General features: G+C 44.5%; 1 protein-coding gene across 3 annotated transcripts in view; it reads left to right on the top strand.

Moving 5' to 3' along the window:
- ptprt (protein tyrosine phosphatase receptor type T) overlaps nucleotides 1-17,689 on the top strand; it is a 588,177-nt gene that overhangs the window by 394,826 nt on the left and 175,662 nt on the right. For all 3 annotated transcript variants that reach the window (XM_033041307.1, XM_033041304.1, XM_033041305.1), the window contains exons 9-11: nucleotides 1,476-1,585; nucleotides 5,760-5,961; nucleotides 10,800-10,902. In XM_033041307.1, the coding sequence (XP_032897198.1) occupies nucleotides 1,476-1,585; nucleotides 5,760-5,961; nucleotides 10,800-10,902 (415 nt within the window). The remainder of the gene's footprint in view (nucleotides 1-1,475; nucleotides 1,586-5,759; nucleotides 5,962-10,799; nucleotides 10,903-17,689) is intronic.

Consider the following 17,689-nt stretch of genomic DNA (forward strand, 5'->3'; position numbering starts at 1 on the left):
CGCATTAGTAATTCCAAAACATAATTATTTCTTGATTCATCATTTGCCGCATGAGGCGGAGGCAATTTCCTTGTTTAAATACACTCTGGGCTGCAAAGCTGTCGATCAACAACTCCAGTCAATAGACATCCCTTCCAATGACTCCCAGCATGGTGGGTCGCATCACAGAGCGATGAGGCACACACTGCCCCCTCACGTCGCACCCTGAACCTCCGTGGTGAGTTTGGGAAGAGGAACCGGTGGACCTTGGCACAAGTTGAGGGGTGGCCACTGAAAGGCTTGCTCTGTACGCCATCCCGCCTTTTGTTTTGTGTAGAGATTCAGCGTGGAAACAGGCCCTTCAGCCCACCGAGTCCCGTGCCGACCAGCGATCCCCGCACACTAATGTCGACTCGTGACTCCTGTATGGTTGTGAGTAGTCTCCCAAAGAGTCGTACCTTATTCTGGTCGCCGCTGGATTTTCAACACGTTGAAATTTCCGGCGACCTGATGCGACTAACGACGGGTGCCGGGCAAGTCGCCGAAAAAAATCACGTAAGTGGGACAGGCCCTTAAACAGTCCTCCTCAGTCCCAGTACGTCATCCTTATGTCAGCCCTGCAGATGAAGCATGCAAGATGGAAACGCAATGAAATAGTCAATTAAATGCTTGCCTAGTGTAACTGTGACAGGTGGCTCCAACTCTACATCACCTAACAATCTAACGCGCTCTATTTGTCAACAGCGTGTCACGGCCAATAAGTCTTTCTGACTTTCTGTCCAGCCGTAGGTCAGTTTTTATTTCCAAGTTGTCATTGGTTTATTTATTAGTCGTCAGCCTTTTAATTATAGTTTTTTTCCCAAACGGTATAAATGCCATGAATAATTTAACACTATGTGGTGTAATGTCAATTTAATTAGCAAGCGTTTGAATAAATTAAAGACAAATCTCAGCCTCCCGTCCACTTGTCACCATTGGACTGACATCGTATCAAAGTATTCAGCCATTTCAGCTGCGGCCAAGCAGACGCTCGCTGCAACTGGTTACCATCCACTTACTGTCGATCAACACTGGGTCGTAAACAGCAAGGCACTCATGCACTGTGGGTACCTACTGAAGCCTGATAGTCAACTATATCTGTTCCTCTTAACCATGCACACACACACACACACACACACACACACACACACACACACACACACACACACACACACACACACACACACACACACACACACACACACACACACACACACACACACACACACTCACACTCACACTCACACACACTCTCACACACACACACACACACACACACACACACACACACACACACACACACACACACACACACACACACACACACACACACACACAGATGCAGCCTGACCCGCTGAGTTACTCCAGCACTCTGGACCTTTTCATGTGTTACCCAGCATCTGCAGTCCCTTGTTTCTAAGCTAAACTAAATGTTCTTGTTGCATTCTGCCCGACAGTCCCAGGTCTGGTGCCCATGGAATCGATTCAAGGAGGTCCATTTGAAGAGAAGATCTATCTCCAATGGAAGCCACCAAACGAAACCAACGGGATCATCACTCTCTATGAGGTAAATCAACGAATGGCCATCGATCAATCTCCCTCTTGTGCTTCTTTGAAACATTCTTCTTCTTGCGAATGAAACAAAAACAAAGGAATAGTTCGATCTCGAGCCGGGTGTTGAGCAGCCAGGTTGTTGTTTCTGTTGGCGTCAATGTCTGCCAGGCCCTGACACAGCTCCATTTAGTGGGTGGTAGAGCGGGCACCCAGAGATGACATGGTTGGCTGTCTGTTGTCCGGCTCCGCATTCACAGGCTGAGGTTGAAGAACAACTCGTTCTATTTGATCTTATTTGATGGTGCACGTCGGGTTGAACGCATTCGTCGAAACAGGGCGGACCACGCGAAGGTCGCAATCTCCCACCCCATTTGAAACCTTATAATTGCAGTTGGAGGAAGATTGAAAACTTTGAACGCTGACTGCTAATTGATGGCATCTATCACTCTCAGAGCTGGGTCCCTGGCATTATCCAAGATGATGAAACTAATTAAATCGGGATTATTGTTAAGCACACGCCGTGCCCCGATGAGTAGTTAAGTAAGATATTTATATGTGGAAATGATTCATGTGGATCATCGACTTACTCCCCATCAGGAAAGATGCCCTTGAGATTAGTTCTGAATAAAGTTAATTCCTTTAATCATCTTCAGTCCCCGAGTAACAAAAGGTTCTGACGCTGTTGAAACTCGGATGTGCAATGACATTTTGAAAGTACTTTCTAAAATACACACGGCAGTTATATTATTAGAAGTACAACTAGAAATTTGTGATTTTCTTCTTCAGGAGAAATATATTGATGGGGTTTGATTTCATGAGTTATTATAAATATATAAACTTACCGGTAACTGTGGGACAAAAGGTGTTCGAGCAAAAGGCTTTGTTTAAAGTTCATGATAATCGTATTCCCTTGTGGTTTAGTGTTGACTGTGTGATGTAAAGGTCAGGGATATTTTCCTTCTCTTCCCTTGCTTATTCTCTGCTGGGTTAGCTTTCATATTAAGACAGGGATGTTGATGGTGTAGAAGAATGCTCTTTCTATTCTGCTCTAAACAAAACACAAGAGACAAAATTACTGGAAACTCCAGAAATATTGAATTATGAAGCACATTGAGCCCAAAATGTACATACCGGATATTTTGATGGGAAGGGTTTAAAAGGGAGATGGGCCAAATGCAGGCAAATGGGTCTAGCTCAGATAGACATCTTGGTCGGCATGGATGTGATGGGCCAAACAGCCTTTTTCTGTGCTATTTAACTATGATTCTTTAGATCTTATAAAGAAGTCATCTCCTGACCTCCATTCCATGCCCTCAGATCCCAATTTCCTCATAATATACTGTCGATATTGCTCATCTACTAGACATTGAAATTCAACTCAGAACAGCCCTTTCACCACAGACCTCGACGGCCAAAACATGTTGATGTGTTTCAACTTAGAGAGAAAAGCTCAGAACTTGACCTTTGTAGACAGGGAACGTGGATTGGAATAATACTCTAAATAAGGCTATTAACAATATGTTTCATTGTCTCGTCGATCATTTTGAATAATATACAGTTTTATGAAAAATGAGAAAACATTTGGAAGGAAACAAAGCGAGAAATAGACAGAACCAAACGATATTGAACTTGACTTTGTCTTCAGAAAAACAAATAATATTCTTTGCACAATAATATTTCATACATGTACTCCTTGTAAGAGACCCCATCATTTATAGGTGCTTTGGCATTTCTGTTCAAGTACCGCCATGAATGAGGGTGACATTTATGGTCGCCCACTGATGAATAAGTCGTGAATTCCCTTTTCACAAAAACGGGTCCACATTACCGACATACAGTCACATTATAATTTATACTTTCGTGATAGTGCCTTCGTGCTTATTTCATAAATATTGATGGACAAATGAAAGCATTTGTTGCAGGCTCTGAGATTTTCCATCCACTCTCTCGAACGTCACGTTACCTCTTAATATAACAGTGCCTTTCGCATGTGCTGCAGGTCAGATATAATGCCATGATATCCTGTCACCAAGAAATAAATATTCAGCTCATGAGACTTGAAATTCAACTGCAGCAGAAGCAGTAAATATATTTCACATACACACACACACTACTCTTGCTGCGACTGTAGCACTAGGATTTTTGATAATATGAATCCTAATGATGTTTGCGCATCTTTCAATGGTTTCCTGCATGCATTACCAATAGAATATCATCACTCCTCCAACTTCACAGGATATAGGGGGGACCTAACATTTTTTTAACAGTAATTCCAGGTTTCAAACAGCGTATAATCTTGTTACACCTCGATTGATTTTGAGTAAAAATGTGCTTAAAGGTGATTATATCATAACATCGAATGGAAAGATTATAAGTGGAGATTTTATGGGAGTGATATGTTAAATCTGCTGCTTGATTTGTTGTTTCATTCATCAATAAATGGATTTAGAAGGATGAGAGGGTATCTCATTGAAACATATAAGATTGCTAAGGGTTTGGACACGCTAGAGGCAGGAAACATGTTCCCGATGTTGGGGGAGTCCAGAACCAGGGGCTACAGTTTAAGAATAAGGAGTAAGCCATTTAGAACGGAGACGAGGAAACACTTTTTCTCACAGAGAGTTGCGAGTCTGTGGAATTCTCTGCCTCAGAGGGTGGTGCAGGCCGGTTCTCTGGATACTTTCAAGAGAGAGCTCGATAGGGCTCTTAAAGATAGCGGAGTCAGGGGATATGGGGAGAAGGCAGGAAAGGGGTAGTGATTGGGGATGATCAGCCATGATCACATTGAATGGCGGTGCTGGCTCGAAGGGCCGAATGGCCTACTCCTACACCTATTGTCTATATTCTATTGTCTATTGAAATTGGAATATGGAAGTGTACAAGAATGAAGAACAGTCTGCTTTATTCATAAATTAATACATAGATATTATTTTTTGTTATTTGAGAGGCAAGTAATGAGCAGGGGAGTATATAGTTGACTTGTGACTGCTACCGGTGATTAGATACAGACAGTAGCAAGCTTGGAAATATTGAATAAATCATAGGGAACCTTTCAATGCGTGAATGTTTGGAGCTCCATTGTGAGTGGTGTCTGTAGACGGCTCATTCACGGGCAATCACATTTCTCTGTGTGAATCGTGGAGCCGATGAATAAAATAACACAACTGCCGCCATTGCTTCTGAATGCCTCGCGCAACAAATTGTTTAAGAAAGAACTGCAGATGCTGGAGAGACTGTCACTCCTGCGTTGGTCTCTTCAGCCACAAGTGAAGCTGCTCTAGCCGAGATTTTGAAACATATAAGATTGAAACATATAAAATTGTTAAGGGCTTGGACACGCCAGAGGCAGGAAACATGTTCCCGATGTTGGGGGAGTCCAGAACCAGGGGCCACAGTTTAAGAATAAGGTGTAAGCCATTTAGAACGGAGACGAGGAAACACTTTTTCTCACAGAGAGTTGTGAGTCTGTGGAATTCTCTGCCCCGCTGAGTTTCTCCAGCATTTTTGTCTACCTTCGATTTTTCCAGCATCTGCAGTTCTTTCTTAAACATTATTTTTTACTTGACGTGTGAACCAGCACATTTTTTATTCACAAAACAAACATATGGATAGGAAGTTGGACAAAAATGCTGGAGAAACACAGCGGGTGAGGCAGCATCTATGGAGCGAAGGAATAGGTGACGTTTCGGGTCAAGACCCTTCATCAGACTGATGTGGGGGGGGGGGGGGGGGGCAGCAAGAAGGAAGGAAGAGGTGGGGACAGTGGGCTGTGGGAGAGCTGGGAAGGAGAGAGAAAGCAGGGACTACCTGAAATTGGAGAAGTCAATGTTCATACCGCTGGGGTGTAAACTACCCAAGTGAAATACGAGGTGCTGCTCTTCCAATTTGCAGTGGGACTCACTCTGGCCACGGAGGTGACCCAGGACACTATTAAAAATTAATAGTGGTTTTCAACAATTTTTGCCAAAAAATATATATGCCCCTCCTCTCCTGTTTCGACCAATCAACTTCTAATTTAATAAACGATCCGAAACGTTGCCTATTCCATCGCTCCATAGACGCTGCCTCACCCGCTGAGTTTCTCCAGCTTGTTTGACTACCGCCGAACACCAAATTGATCATTCCCGGGCTTTTATTCGAATGGTCTGCAGTTGATAATGGTGGCTTTTTTTAAAATCTCTCTTCAGATAACCTACAAGGCTGCTGGATCCTTTGACCCGAATGTGGAACTCTCGAGCCAGAGAGGACGAGTGTTCAAGCAGCGGAACGAGACGCACCACTTGTTTGTTGGGCTTTACCCGGGCACCACGTACTCATTCACCATCAGAGCCAGCACCGTGAAAGGCTTCGGGCTCCCCATCACCAACCACATCACCACAAAAATCTCAGGTACGCTCCACGTGGAGAGATGGGACCACTCTGGCCACGCTGACCTTTCTGTCCTGGGCCCCCTCCATGGCCAGAGTGAGTTCCACTGCAAATAGGAGGAGCAGCACCTCATATTTCGCTTGGGCAGTTTACACCCCAGCGGTATTAACATTGACTTCTCCAATTTCAGGTAGACCCTGCTTTCTCCTTCTTTCCCCTCCCCTTCCCAGCTCTCCCACAGCCTACTGTCTCCGCCTTTTCCTTTCTTCTTCCCGCCCCCCCCCCCCCCCCACATCAGTCTGAAGAAGGGTCTCGACCAGAAACGTCTCCTTTTTCCTTCGCTCCATAGATGCTGCCTCACCCGCTGAGTTTCTCCAGCATCAGTTGTTTGGTGGGAGAGGATGAGTGAGCTAAGGTCTATTAGTTAGAGGCTGGATATGTTTACAGTGTTCAGGTAGCAGATCTCTAAGCTGGTTTCTTGCAAGAAATAACGTTGCCAAGAAACTCATTGCCTTAGGTTGCAGCGATATGTTATATTATTGCATCAACTTGATCGATGCCTCTCAACTTCCATCAATTGAAGTCAAGGAAACAGGTTGCAGAGGCTGACAGTGTACTGGAGCAAGCATTTCATCAACAGGCAATGAGTTTCCAGATATCAACGTGATATCTGTGGAAAGCTCACCGCAACTCGCAACTCCGTAAACAGCTTCAGACCCGGGCCAAGGTGGTGTGGCCAGTGATCATATGGCATGGTGGTGCAGCGGTAGAGTTGCTGCCTCACAGTGCCAGAGACCCGGGTTCGATCCTGACCACGGGTGCTGTCTGTACGGTGTTTGTACGTTCTCCCCGGGTCTTCTCCAGGTGCTCCGGTTTCCTCTCATATTCCAAAGACGTGCAGGTTTGTAGGTTGATGGCCTTCTGCAAATTGTCCCGAGTGTGTGGGATAGAACTAGTGTACGGGGTGATCGGTGGTCGGCACGGACCTATTGGCCGAAGGGCCTGGTACCACAGTGTATCTCTAAACTAAACTAAACTAAACTAACCACAAGAACCGTTAGATTATCACCATTCACAAAGAAACGAAAGGCCTTGCTGCGAGATACTTCAGTACGCACAAGTGAAATGTATTAACTTATTATTTATGAGATACTCAAGTGAATATCACATTCTTTTTAATGTTTCCTGCTGTAAAAAGAACAAAATAATTCTTCTCAGCAATACTTAGATTGCTAATTGATGTGGGATTTTAATATTTGCATGGTTAATAGCAAGGAAAATTAGGTAATAAGGAGCAATTTGTCAGAAACGATTATCAAGATTTGCATTCTGGCTGAGATTAATTGCTTGGGAATCATTGTAATTTTGTCAAAAAAATCTTATATTATATCTATTTTGCAAACAGTAATTTCCAAGTATTGGATACAGCTAATTAATGCCAATAATCATTAATAAACTCCAGAATTATCCTGGCACTGACGGGCAGACTTGAAGGTTGTCAGACTCAGCACATATTCGGGCAGTAAATGGTGACCTTGTCAAAGACATCCTTAACCTGCACCTGAATAAATCAAATACCCACCACGCTATCCACAGGCCAGAGTTTCTAATTGTCACATGTACCACCAACAGGACAATGGCACTTCCTGCAGCTTTACACATCTGTTTAGATTAGAGATACAGCGCGGAAACAGGCCCTTCAGCCCACCGGGTCGGTGCCGACTAGCGATTCCCGCACACTAACACTATCCTACACACACCAGGGACAGTTTACTTTTATACCAAGCCAATTAGCCAAAAGACCTGTACGTCTTTGGAGTGTGGGAGGAAACCGGAGTGGGAGTGTCTCCGAGGATCCTCCAGTGCTTCTACGCAGCGGCGGTGGAAAGCATCTTGTCCGGAAATATTACCATCTGGTTTGGGAATTGCTCTGCCCAGGACAAGAAGGCTCTGCAGAGAGTAGTGCGTTCGGCCGAACGCACTATAGGAACTTCACTCGCCCCCCTGCAGGAACTATACACCAGGAGGTGCAACTTCAGAGCCAATAAAATCATGGGCTCTCCATCCCTGCAACGGACTGTTCCAGCTGCTACGGTCAGGCAAACGCCTCCATTGCCATGCTGTGAGAACGGAGAGGTTGAGAAGGAGTTTCTTCCCAGAGGCCATTAGAACTCCTATCTCACCAGGGGCTAACTTTACTGAACCACTCTACTGCTTTTTTTTTTTAAATAGCTGTTTTTTCCCTTTTTTCCTTCCGCCCACAATATTTATTATGTAAAAGAAAATGTGATTTTGTTCCATTCTGTTTGTAGTTTGTTTGGTTGTTTGTTTGTTTGTCTTTTTGCACAAAGTCCGCGAGCATTGCCACTTTTCATTTCACTGCACATCTCGTATGTGTACGTGACGAATAAACTTGACTTGACTTGACACCCGGTGAAAACCAACACAGGTTACAGGGAGAACGTACAAACTCCGTACAGACAGCACCCGTAGTCTGGATCGAACCCGTGTCTCTGACGCTGTGACGCAGCAACTCTACCGCTGCGCCACCGTGCTGCCTGTTATCGCTAAACATACAAATAAATATACAATACTCAGTAGCCAGACCATGCGGTGCTGGCTCGAAGGGCCGAATGGCCTACTCCTGCACCTATTGTCTGTTGTCTAAACCCAAAGTCAATTGTACAAACAAAGACCCAGTCCATGGGAGATCACAGTTGCTGAGGTCAGTGTTGTGCTGTGTTAAAGAGTCTGATGGTTGCTGTTCTTCAACCTGGAGGCCCCGGTTTTCAAGCTCCTGTAATTTCTCCCCAATGGTAGACGTGGAATTTTCCATTATTCTAGAGCTACTTTCTGGAATTCCTTTTCTTTCTCTCACCTTCCTGATGGTAGCAGTGAGATGAGAGCGTGGTCATGGTGGTTTGGTTCCTCGATGATATTGCCTGCCTTTTTGAGGCAGCGCCTCCTGTAGATCCCTTTAATGGTGGGGACCCATGATGGACTGGGCAGTGTCCACTACTCTCTACAGCTTGATCGCAGCTATGACCAAATCTGATCAAAGCTATGACCTCCAATATTTAATGACAATTCTAAAACGGTGATCCTGTGTAGAAAATGGTGATATAGTTACAATCATTATCTTGCTTTCAATAGACAATAGACAATAGGTGCAGGAGTAGGCCATTCAGTCCTTCGAGCCAGCACTGCCATTCAATGTGATCATGGCTGATCATCCACAATCAGTACCCCATTCCTGCCTTCTCCCCATATCCCTTAAGACCCCTATCTAGCTCTCTCTTGAAAGCATCCAGAGAACCGGCCTCCACCGCCCTCTGAGGCAGAGAATTCCACAGACTCACAACTCTCTGTGAGAAAAAGTGTTTCCTCGTCTCCTTTCTAAATGGCTTACCCCTTATTCTTAAATTGTGACCCCTGGTTCTGAACTCCCCCAACATCGGGAACATGTTTCCTGCCTCTAGCATGTCCAAACCCTGAATAATCTTATATCTTTCAATGAGATATCCTCTCATCCTTCTAAACTCCAGAGTGTACAAGCCCAGCCGCTCCATTCTCTCAGCATATTAAATTATGAGATAATTTAGGATTGTGTAGTGTGGGATGAGCAGATTCAGCTGATAGAAGTTGCTACAATCTCAAACCAATAAATACTCATTTTTCTTCTGAGGACTCATGCACTTGGAGATAATTGATGATATGCCATGGGGAAGTTTTTATGTGAAGAATGAACTATATTGCCTGATTCCACCTTCAATATCACACCATCTGATGGTTCGGCACCTCCTTTACTCCAGACAGGATTATTAGATTGTGCTTGAAATCTCCCGTAAATGTTGTGGCTAGGCCGGGTAAGGCGGCCGATCTCAACCTCATTGGGACTAATCACTGGAATTTAGAAGGATGAGAGGTTATCTGATAGAAACAAATACAATTCTTATGGGATTGGACAGGCTAGATGCAGGAAAAACTGTTCCCCATGTTGGGGGCGTCCAGAAGCAGGGGTCACAGTTTAACAATAAGTTGTAGGCCATTTAGGACTGAGATGAGGAAACACTTTTTTCACCCAGAGAGTTGTGAATCTGTGGAATTCTCTGCCACAGAAAGCAGTGGAGGCCGATTCACTGGATGTTTTCAAGAGAGAGTTAAATTTAGCTCTTAGGGCTAACGGAATCAAGGGATATGGGGAGAAAGCAGGAACGGGGTACTGATTTTGCATGTTCGGCCAGGATCATATTGAATGGCGGTGCTGGCTCGAAGGACTGAATGGCCTACTCCTGAAACCTTTCTATGTTTCCGCGGCTGATGGGCAGGTTGAATTTGCCCCCTGCGGCCGGGGCTCAGGAACTCAGCCTAGCTGAGCAAGTGAATTTCTCATCTCTGCGGTTTGTCAGTATAATGAACACACTTCAGAGCCAGCCAGCATGGAGCAACAGCTGTGGGGCTGTGCAAATGGTCACTGGTTACAATCACAGTAAGTGACAGACAAATGACACTGCGGATCACCCACGTGGCATCCTGAGTGAAAAGTAAGTGTGAAGGGACAAAGAAATGATTGGAGACACAAGGAACTGCAGATGCTGGAATCCAAACACAGAGTGCTGGAGTAACTCAGCGGCTCAGGCAGCATCTGTGGAGAACATGGAGAGGTGACGTTTCACAGAGTGCTGGAGTAACTCAGCGGGTCAGGCAGCATCTGTGGAGAACATGGAGAGGTGACGTTTTGGGTTGGGATCCTTCTTCAGATTAATATTACTGGGCGAATGATTGACACTCTGAGTTTGTGCAATCCTCTTTGCTTCCTTTCTCCGTCTATTTACGCACCCTCTGATTTCTCCCGGTAGCCCCATCGATGCCTCTGTACGACACAGACGCCCCTCTGAATGAGACGGACACCACAATCACGGTCCTGCTGAAACCGGCGCAGTCTCGAGGAGCCCCTGTCAGGTAAGATGCTCATTCCACAGAGAGGCAAACTCTGAGCGCAGAAATTCATCCAACTTTGGAACTTAGGTGCAACATGTAAATTGATATTTATTATTTGTAATGTTCTCCTGGTTTGCTATCTTATGAATGTTGAATCAGTATTGTAAGCTGGATTAAATATGAAGCTTTCAGGCAGCATGATCACAGTATTCAAAAAAGTATCAATGTTGGAGGAAACACCCAGTTTGATTTAGACACAAGGAACTGCAGGTGCTGGTTTACCCCAAAAAACAAACTGTGTTGGAGTAACTCCACGGGTTCTCCATCACTGTGACTGATGGAGAGGGCAAATAATGATTTTTTTGTGTGGCATTTGTCAATGCTGAGTTTGGATTCTGACAAAGTTGCTGTAGAAACTCAGCGTGTGTGGCAGCATCTATGGAGCGAAGGAATAGGTGACGTTTCGGGTCAAGACAGATCTTCAGTCTGAAGAAGGGTCTCGACCCGAAACGTCACCTATTCCTTCGCTCCATAGATGTTGCCTCACCCGCTGAGTTTCTCCAGCATTTTTGTCTGGCATTGATTTTCCCAGCATCTGCAGTACTTTTTTAAACATTGGATTCTGACAAGATAGCTTGCTCCAATCATCCCTGGTTCAATCCTGGGCTCTGTTGACTTTCACATAAGACGTGAGAGTGATATCCCTTGTCATCGAGCTACAGTGGACACCAGAGAATACTAATGGAACTGAAGTCAATAGAGATTAGAGGGATAACTCTGCCTGGAATTACACCCAGTGTACTCATCTCCAGAACATCACTGTTGGAGTTTCCTCAGAGCCAGGCTCATTGATCAATTATCTTAAGCCAGTTCATCAATTAATTTTCTACGGACAGAAGAGAGTTTGTTTGCTATCGATTGATCTATTCATCTCCAGTAATATTACCTCGGGTGATTAAACAATCCACTCAGCAAATAAAAATCCCAATCACAAACTGATTTACTCTGCTGTGCCAGTTCCTGGTTCATTCCGGGATATCCAGTAAACATTTCTGAGGAAAAGCTTTGCCGTATTTCAGATCAGCTCCTGATAATGAATCAGACGGTCAGCCTCACAACAGCAGCCGAGAACAATTCCTGTTAACTGCGTATCTGTGGAATAGAAAGATTGAAGCATAGAAACACAAAAAATAGGTGCAGGAGTAGGCCATTCAGCCCTTCGAGCCAGCACCACCATTCAATGTGATCATGGCTGATCATCCACAATCAGTACACCGTTCTGGTTTTCTCCCCATATCCATTGATTCCATTTGCCCTCAGAGCTAAATCTAACTCTCCCTTGAAAACACCCAGTGAATTGGCCTCCACTGCCTTCCGTGGCAGAGAATTCCATAGATTCACAACTCTCTGGGTGAAAAAGTTTTTCCTCATCTCAGTCCGAAATGGCCTACCCCTTATTCATAAACTGTGTGGCCCCTGGTTCTGGACTCCCCCAACATCGGGGAACATTTTTCTGTATCTAGCCTGTCCAATGCTTTTAATTTAATTAGTCCAGGGATTTCTACAATAATCAGATAAATGGTAATTAGCAAATAAGTAAAATAATTTGTGACTCACTGTCACAGCTGAAACCTAACGCCACTGCTGAAGCAGACTGCTGCGAATGGAAGTAAAGCAGATAAGCTGGGGTTAGGTGGGCTGTACTGGTGCTGGGAGTCCCTTGTTTGTGAGGTACAACATACCAGAGATAAATATAAATAATACCGATTGTTTACTTTAGTTTAGTTTACAAATACAGCGTGGAAAAAGACCGCGAGTCCATGCCGACCAGCGATCCCCGCACACTAACACTATCCTACACACACTAGGGACAATTTACAATTTTACCAAGCCAATTAATCTACAAACCTGTATGTCTTTGGGGTGTGGGAGGAAACCGGAGCACCTGGAGAAAACCCACGCAGGTCACGGGGAGAAAATACAAACTCTGTACACACAGCACCCGTAGTCGGGATGGAACCCAGGCCTCTGGCGCTGTAAGGCAGCGACTCTACCACTGTGCCACCGTGATTGTAGTATTTAATTGCAAAATAATAATGCAAATATCAATATTTACGTGGTATTCATTGGGGCAATTTGAGTCAAACGCAACAGGTGACATTTTTTGTCATCAATGAGATGCCATTGATCTCATGATCAATATCGTGACATCATCACAAAAGAGGTTGTTTACTATCGATTGATCTTCCTATCTCCATCAATATTCCCTCTGGGAATGAAACAGTCCGTGTACACAGCATCATCCTCCATGTACCCCCCCAGACACCACACACAATTTCAAATCCAAGAACCTGGAGTTAATCATACATCTGTAAGATACTGAAGAGGAATTAGGCTATTCGGCCCATCGAGTCTGTTCTGCCAATCTTCTCCCCAAAAGCCTTGATGCCCTTACTAATCAAGAATCTGTCAATCTTGCTTTAAAAATACTGAATGACCTGACCTCCACAGACAATGAATTCCACAGATTCATCCCCCTGTGGCTAAAGAAATTCCTCCAAAAACATTTACAGTGTTTAACAAGATAGACACAAAACGCTGGAGTAACTCAGCGGGTCAAACTGCAATCCCTGGAGAGAAGGAATAGGTGACGTTTCGGGTCAAGGCCCTTCTACATTGCAGGTGAAGAAGGGTCTCAAACCGAAACGTCCCTGTTCCTTCTCTCCAGAGATACTGCCTGTCCCGCTGAGTTTTTTGTGTCTATCTTTGGTTTAAACCAGCATCCGCAGTTCCTCCCAACACAGACAGATTTTAACATTGTGATTTCTTGACACTTGCAACACAGTATATCAGCTGCTGAGGCTTTTTCCACCTGTATTCTTTAATCATAAAAGTTATTATATATATATCAAATATAAAATATATTTCATATCAAGACTGAAAAAATCAATTTGAACAAATATTGAATCACATGATTGAGATTGTTGATAATTGAGAGAGATCGTTACAAAACAGCTGATCCATTCCAGTTCATCCAAGCTGTTTGAAACAGTTCTGATCGCCCAGGGTGCCTGAATAATTGATCATAAAGGACATTTCTCTGGCATTATCAATGCTGGGTCAATTTCCAAGATCACGTTTGCCCTGACCTTTCTAACTGATCGTCTAGTTTCACACATAGACTCAGATTTCATGAACTCAAATGCCTTTATAAAATGTGTCTGTTTTGGATTAAAAGTGGGTGAAAAAAAAGATTACAACTCAGTGTGGATATAAAGAACTGCAGATGGTGGTTTACAAAAAAAGACACAAACACTGAAGGGTCCCAACCCAAAACATCACCTATCCATGTTCTCCACAGATGCTGCCTGACCCGCTGAGTTACTCCAGCATTTTTTTCCCTCCGACTGTATCCCTGTACGTTGAATTTTACTGCTACTTATGAATTGTATTTGTTTATGGAAAAAGTATTCACTCTCCGATGTAGTAATGTGTGTTATGAAAGCCGGCCTGGTGATTGCTTTCAGCAAAATAATGCCATCGATCTCGTTGAAGCTTTTGGAGAAATGTTTACATTCTCATCTCTCTCAGCACACGCACAAATGGACCGCAGCCCAACTAACTCAACCGACCGGTCACGCACTGGATGTTTTATGATGGTCATTTGACTGATCTTCTGATTCAGAAAAGCTACTGACTGACAACGCCAGAGACCCAGGTTCCATCCTGACTTCCGGAACTGTCCGTGTGGTGTTCGCACGATCTCCTAGCGACCATGTAGGCTTTCCCTGGGTGCTCCATTTTCCTCCTACATCCTAAAGACGTGCGGGTTTGGGTGTTAAACGGCCCTCTGTAAATTGCCCCCTAGTAGGGAGTGGATGAGGAAGTGGGATAACATAGAACTAGTGTGAACGGCTGATCGATGGTCGGCACGGACATGTTGGGCTGAAGGGCCTGTTTCCCTGCTGTATCTGTAAGCTTAACCCGGAGTGGTGTGAACTATGCTGCTGTTTCTTGAGTAAAAGTATCAGGAGAACAATTCCAGAGAAAACTTTAAGATGTGAAGGTCATCTGGGCTGCCAGTTGGCTTGTATTTCACTGGATATGTAAAGTCATAATGCCTGAGGCTCCCAGGAATAGTGATGTGGTCGGCATTATGCCAGCATCTAAATCCATTCCAATGTACTCTGTATATTTGATTTGCAGATTTGCTCGGAGGGCAATTGAAAATTCTTTATATTAACAAAGCTTAATCTGACCTGTTATGATATTTACATCTATAATATAAACATAGCATTACAAAGTAGCGCCTCGTTCCGATCCAAGACAGTTGAAGGAATCTCTTGGACAACTTGTCCTTTCAATTGCAATGTTGGAATATTTCACTCAGTTCCGTGGAATGTTGGTACTTATGTTTCACAGAAGGATACCCATTTCATAACTTTCAGATTGTCCCAAACTTTCCCCCTTAGAATGCACAATGCGACTCTACAGCCAATAGTGAATAGACTGTAGCGGCAACTAGTGGTGGGGCTGGGACGTCAGAACCCTCGTCATTGGTCGGCACGGTAACGTGAGCTCGGGGCTTCGTTCACGGGCTTTTAGCCAGTTATCAGCGCTCCTCCCTGCGACAGCAGCTGTGTTTTGTAAGCTCTGCTAGGCACGCGGTGAATAAAAACTATTTCACTCAACCTGCCTGGTCTCGCTTCAAGACTATAATAGAATATAATGGTCCCAGTAACGCTAATCCCCATTCTTAAAGGTTCCTGTACAAACTTTGAGATAATCAGCAGTAACTTTTACATTTTAGTAACTTAATGAGTTGGGTCTCATATAATGGAAGATATTTTATTTTCCTCTGGTATTATGTAATTCAATAGCGATCATCTGGAATGAAGGAAGGATGAATCTAATGGAAAGTACAAACGCTGGGGCTACTCGGTGGAACAGGCAGCATCTGTGAAGGGAAGAGACAGGCGATGTTTCGAGTCGGGACCCTTCATAAGTCTGCGGGGGAGGGTGGATTTGGAAAATATATCTCCTGCTCTTTGACCGTGTTCTGGCCTAGACTGGCCACCATCAGTCTGAAGATAGGATCCCAAGCCAAACCATCTGTCCATTCCCTCCACAGATGCTGCCTGGCTCATTGAGACCCCCGCCCCCGCGCCCCCGCCCCCACCCCGCCCCGCCCGCCAGCACTTTGTTCTCTGCTCGAGGTTCCAGCATCTGCAGTGTGAATTCCATGTTTCACACCAATGATATGCAGCGCTGCGTGTCAGGAACTTTGTCAAAGGTTATTTACCAATTGAAAGCTGGAAGTGGCCTTGAGTATTTCATTCTGCCCAATGCTTTAATTTGTTCTGAAGCAAAGTGCATGTGGCATTGATAAGTCTAGGTAATGACTTTACCCTTCAGAGATTAAGGCCTTGTTAATACGCTGTTTAAGAGGGCTTGGCTCAATCATCTTGTAATCCCCTGTGCACTGATTTAGATTGGCTAGTGATTCCACATCTCGCTATTGGCCAGAGCAGCACTGTGTCTGATCCTAGTTGCTCTCGAGAAGGTGCGAGTGAGTTACCTTCGTCAGCTGCTGCAGCCTGCAATGCAATCCCGTGATTAGGTGGCTGTACAATGAAGCAGTTGGAAGAAGGATCTCGGACAGAAATGCAGCTGTGGAACGGCTGGTAGATGCAGAGAGCTGGAGTAACTCAGCGGGACAGGCAGCTTCTCTGGAGAGAAGGAATGGCTGACGTTTCTGGTCGAGACCCTTCTTCAGTCTGATGGGAGATCCAACAGCTCTGCCCACTCACTGCTTGCTGCTAGTATTGGTTGCATCTCCTTCCTTCTGCTGTTCATTCCGTACACCCACCACCCTCTGTGTGAAAACGTTGCCTCTCAGGTTCCTATTAAATCTTTCCCCTCTCACCTTAACTCTAAGCCCTGTAGTTCTTGGTTCCTCTACCCTGGGCAAAAGGCTCTGTACATTTCTCCTTTCCAATTCCCCTTGTGACATTATACATCTCTATAAGATCAGCCCTCAGCTTCCTGCACTCCAAGGAATAAAGCCCTAGCCTGCCACAACCTAACCTCTATAGCTCAAGGTTCTGAGTCCTGGCAACATCCTTGTAAATCTTCCCAGCAACCATTCCACCTCAATGGCACCTTTACTAGTGCAGAGTGACCCTATACTCCAAGTGTGGCCTCACCAACGTCTTGTACAAGACCTCTCATGATCTCAGGTGGAGATATCCTCACCACTCTAGCGTTCGACCCTAATCCCGCTTCACAAACTTGTGTCGAGTGTAAGCCATTTTTGAGCTCTCCGCCTGCCTCAATGAATCACTGACAACCCCAAACACTCCTTGCCCTTGGCTTGGTTTTTTTATTTTTATGGAATAAATTTTGAGTTTGCGAACCGCAAACTCAAAATGTATTCCATAAAAATAAAATCCAGCCTTCCAATCAGCAAAATAAACGCTTGCACTGATGTCTTCTGCCTTCTTCTTGCTCAGGCGGTGTAGAAATGTTATGACATTACACCAGTCAATACTGCTAGTGAGGCTCCAATATTCTTCTGATGCACCACAATGCCTGGCTGCAGCAGATGCGAGGTTAAGAAATAGGTTACATTTTCAGATTTAATGTTAGAAAGAAAATAGTAATATCAAAAGCAATATTGGAGTGGGAGTCCCAAATGATTTCACATTTCTAATGCCGTAAAGCAGCACTCAGCACTGTTTTCTTTGCAGCAGATCCTTGAATTCTGGTGAATTGCAAGTATTGTCCTGAATAAATTGAAATTTGCCAA

This window comes from Amblyraja radiata, chromosome 23, assembly GCF_010909765.2.
Source record: "Amblyraja radiata isolate CabotCenter1 chromosome 23, sAmbRad1.1.pri, whole genome shotgun sequence".
In the NCBI taxonomy this organism is placed as follows: Eukaryota; Metazoa; Chordata; class Chondrichthyes; order Rajiformes; family Rajidae; genus Amblyraja; species Amblyraja radiata.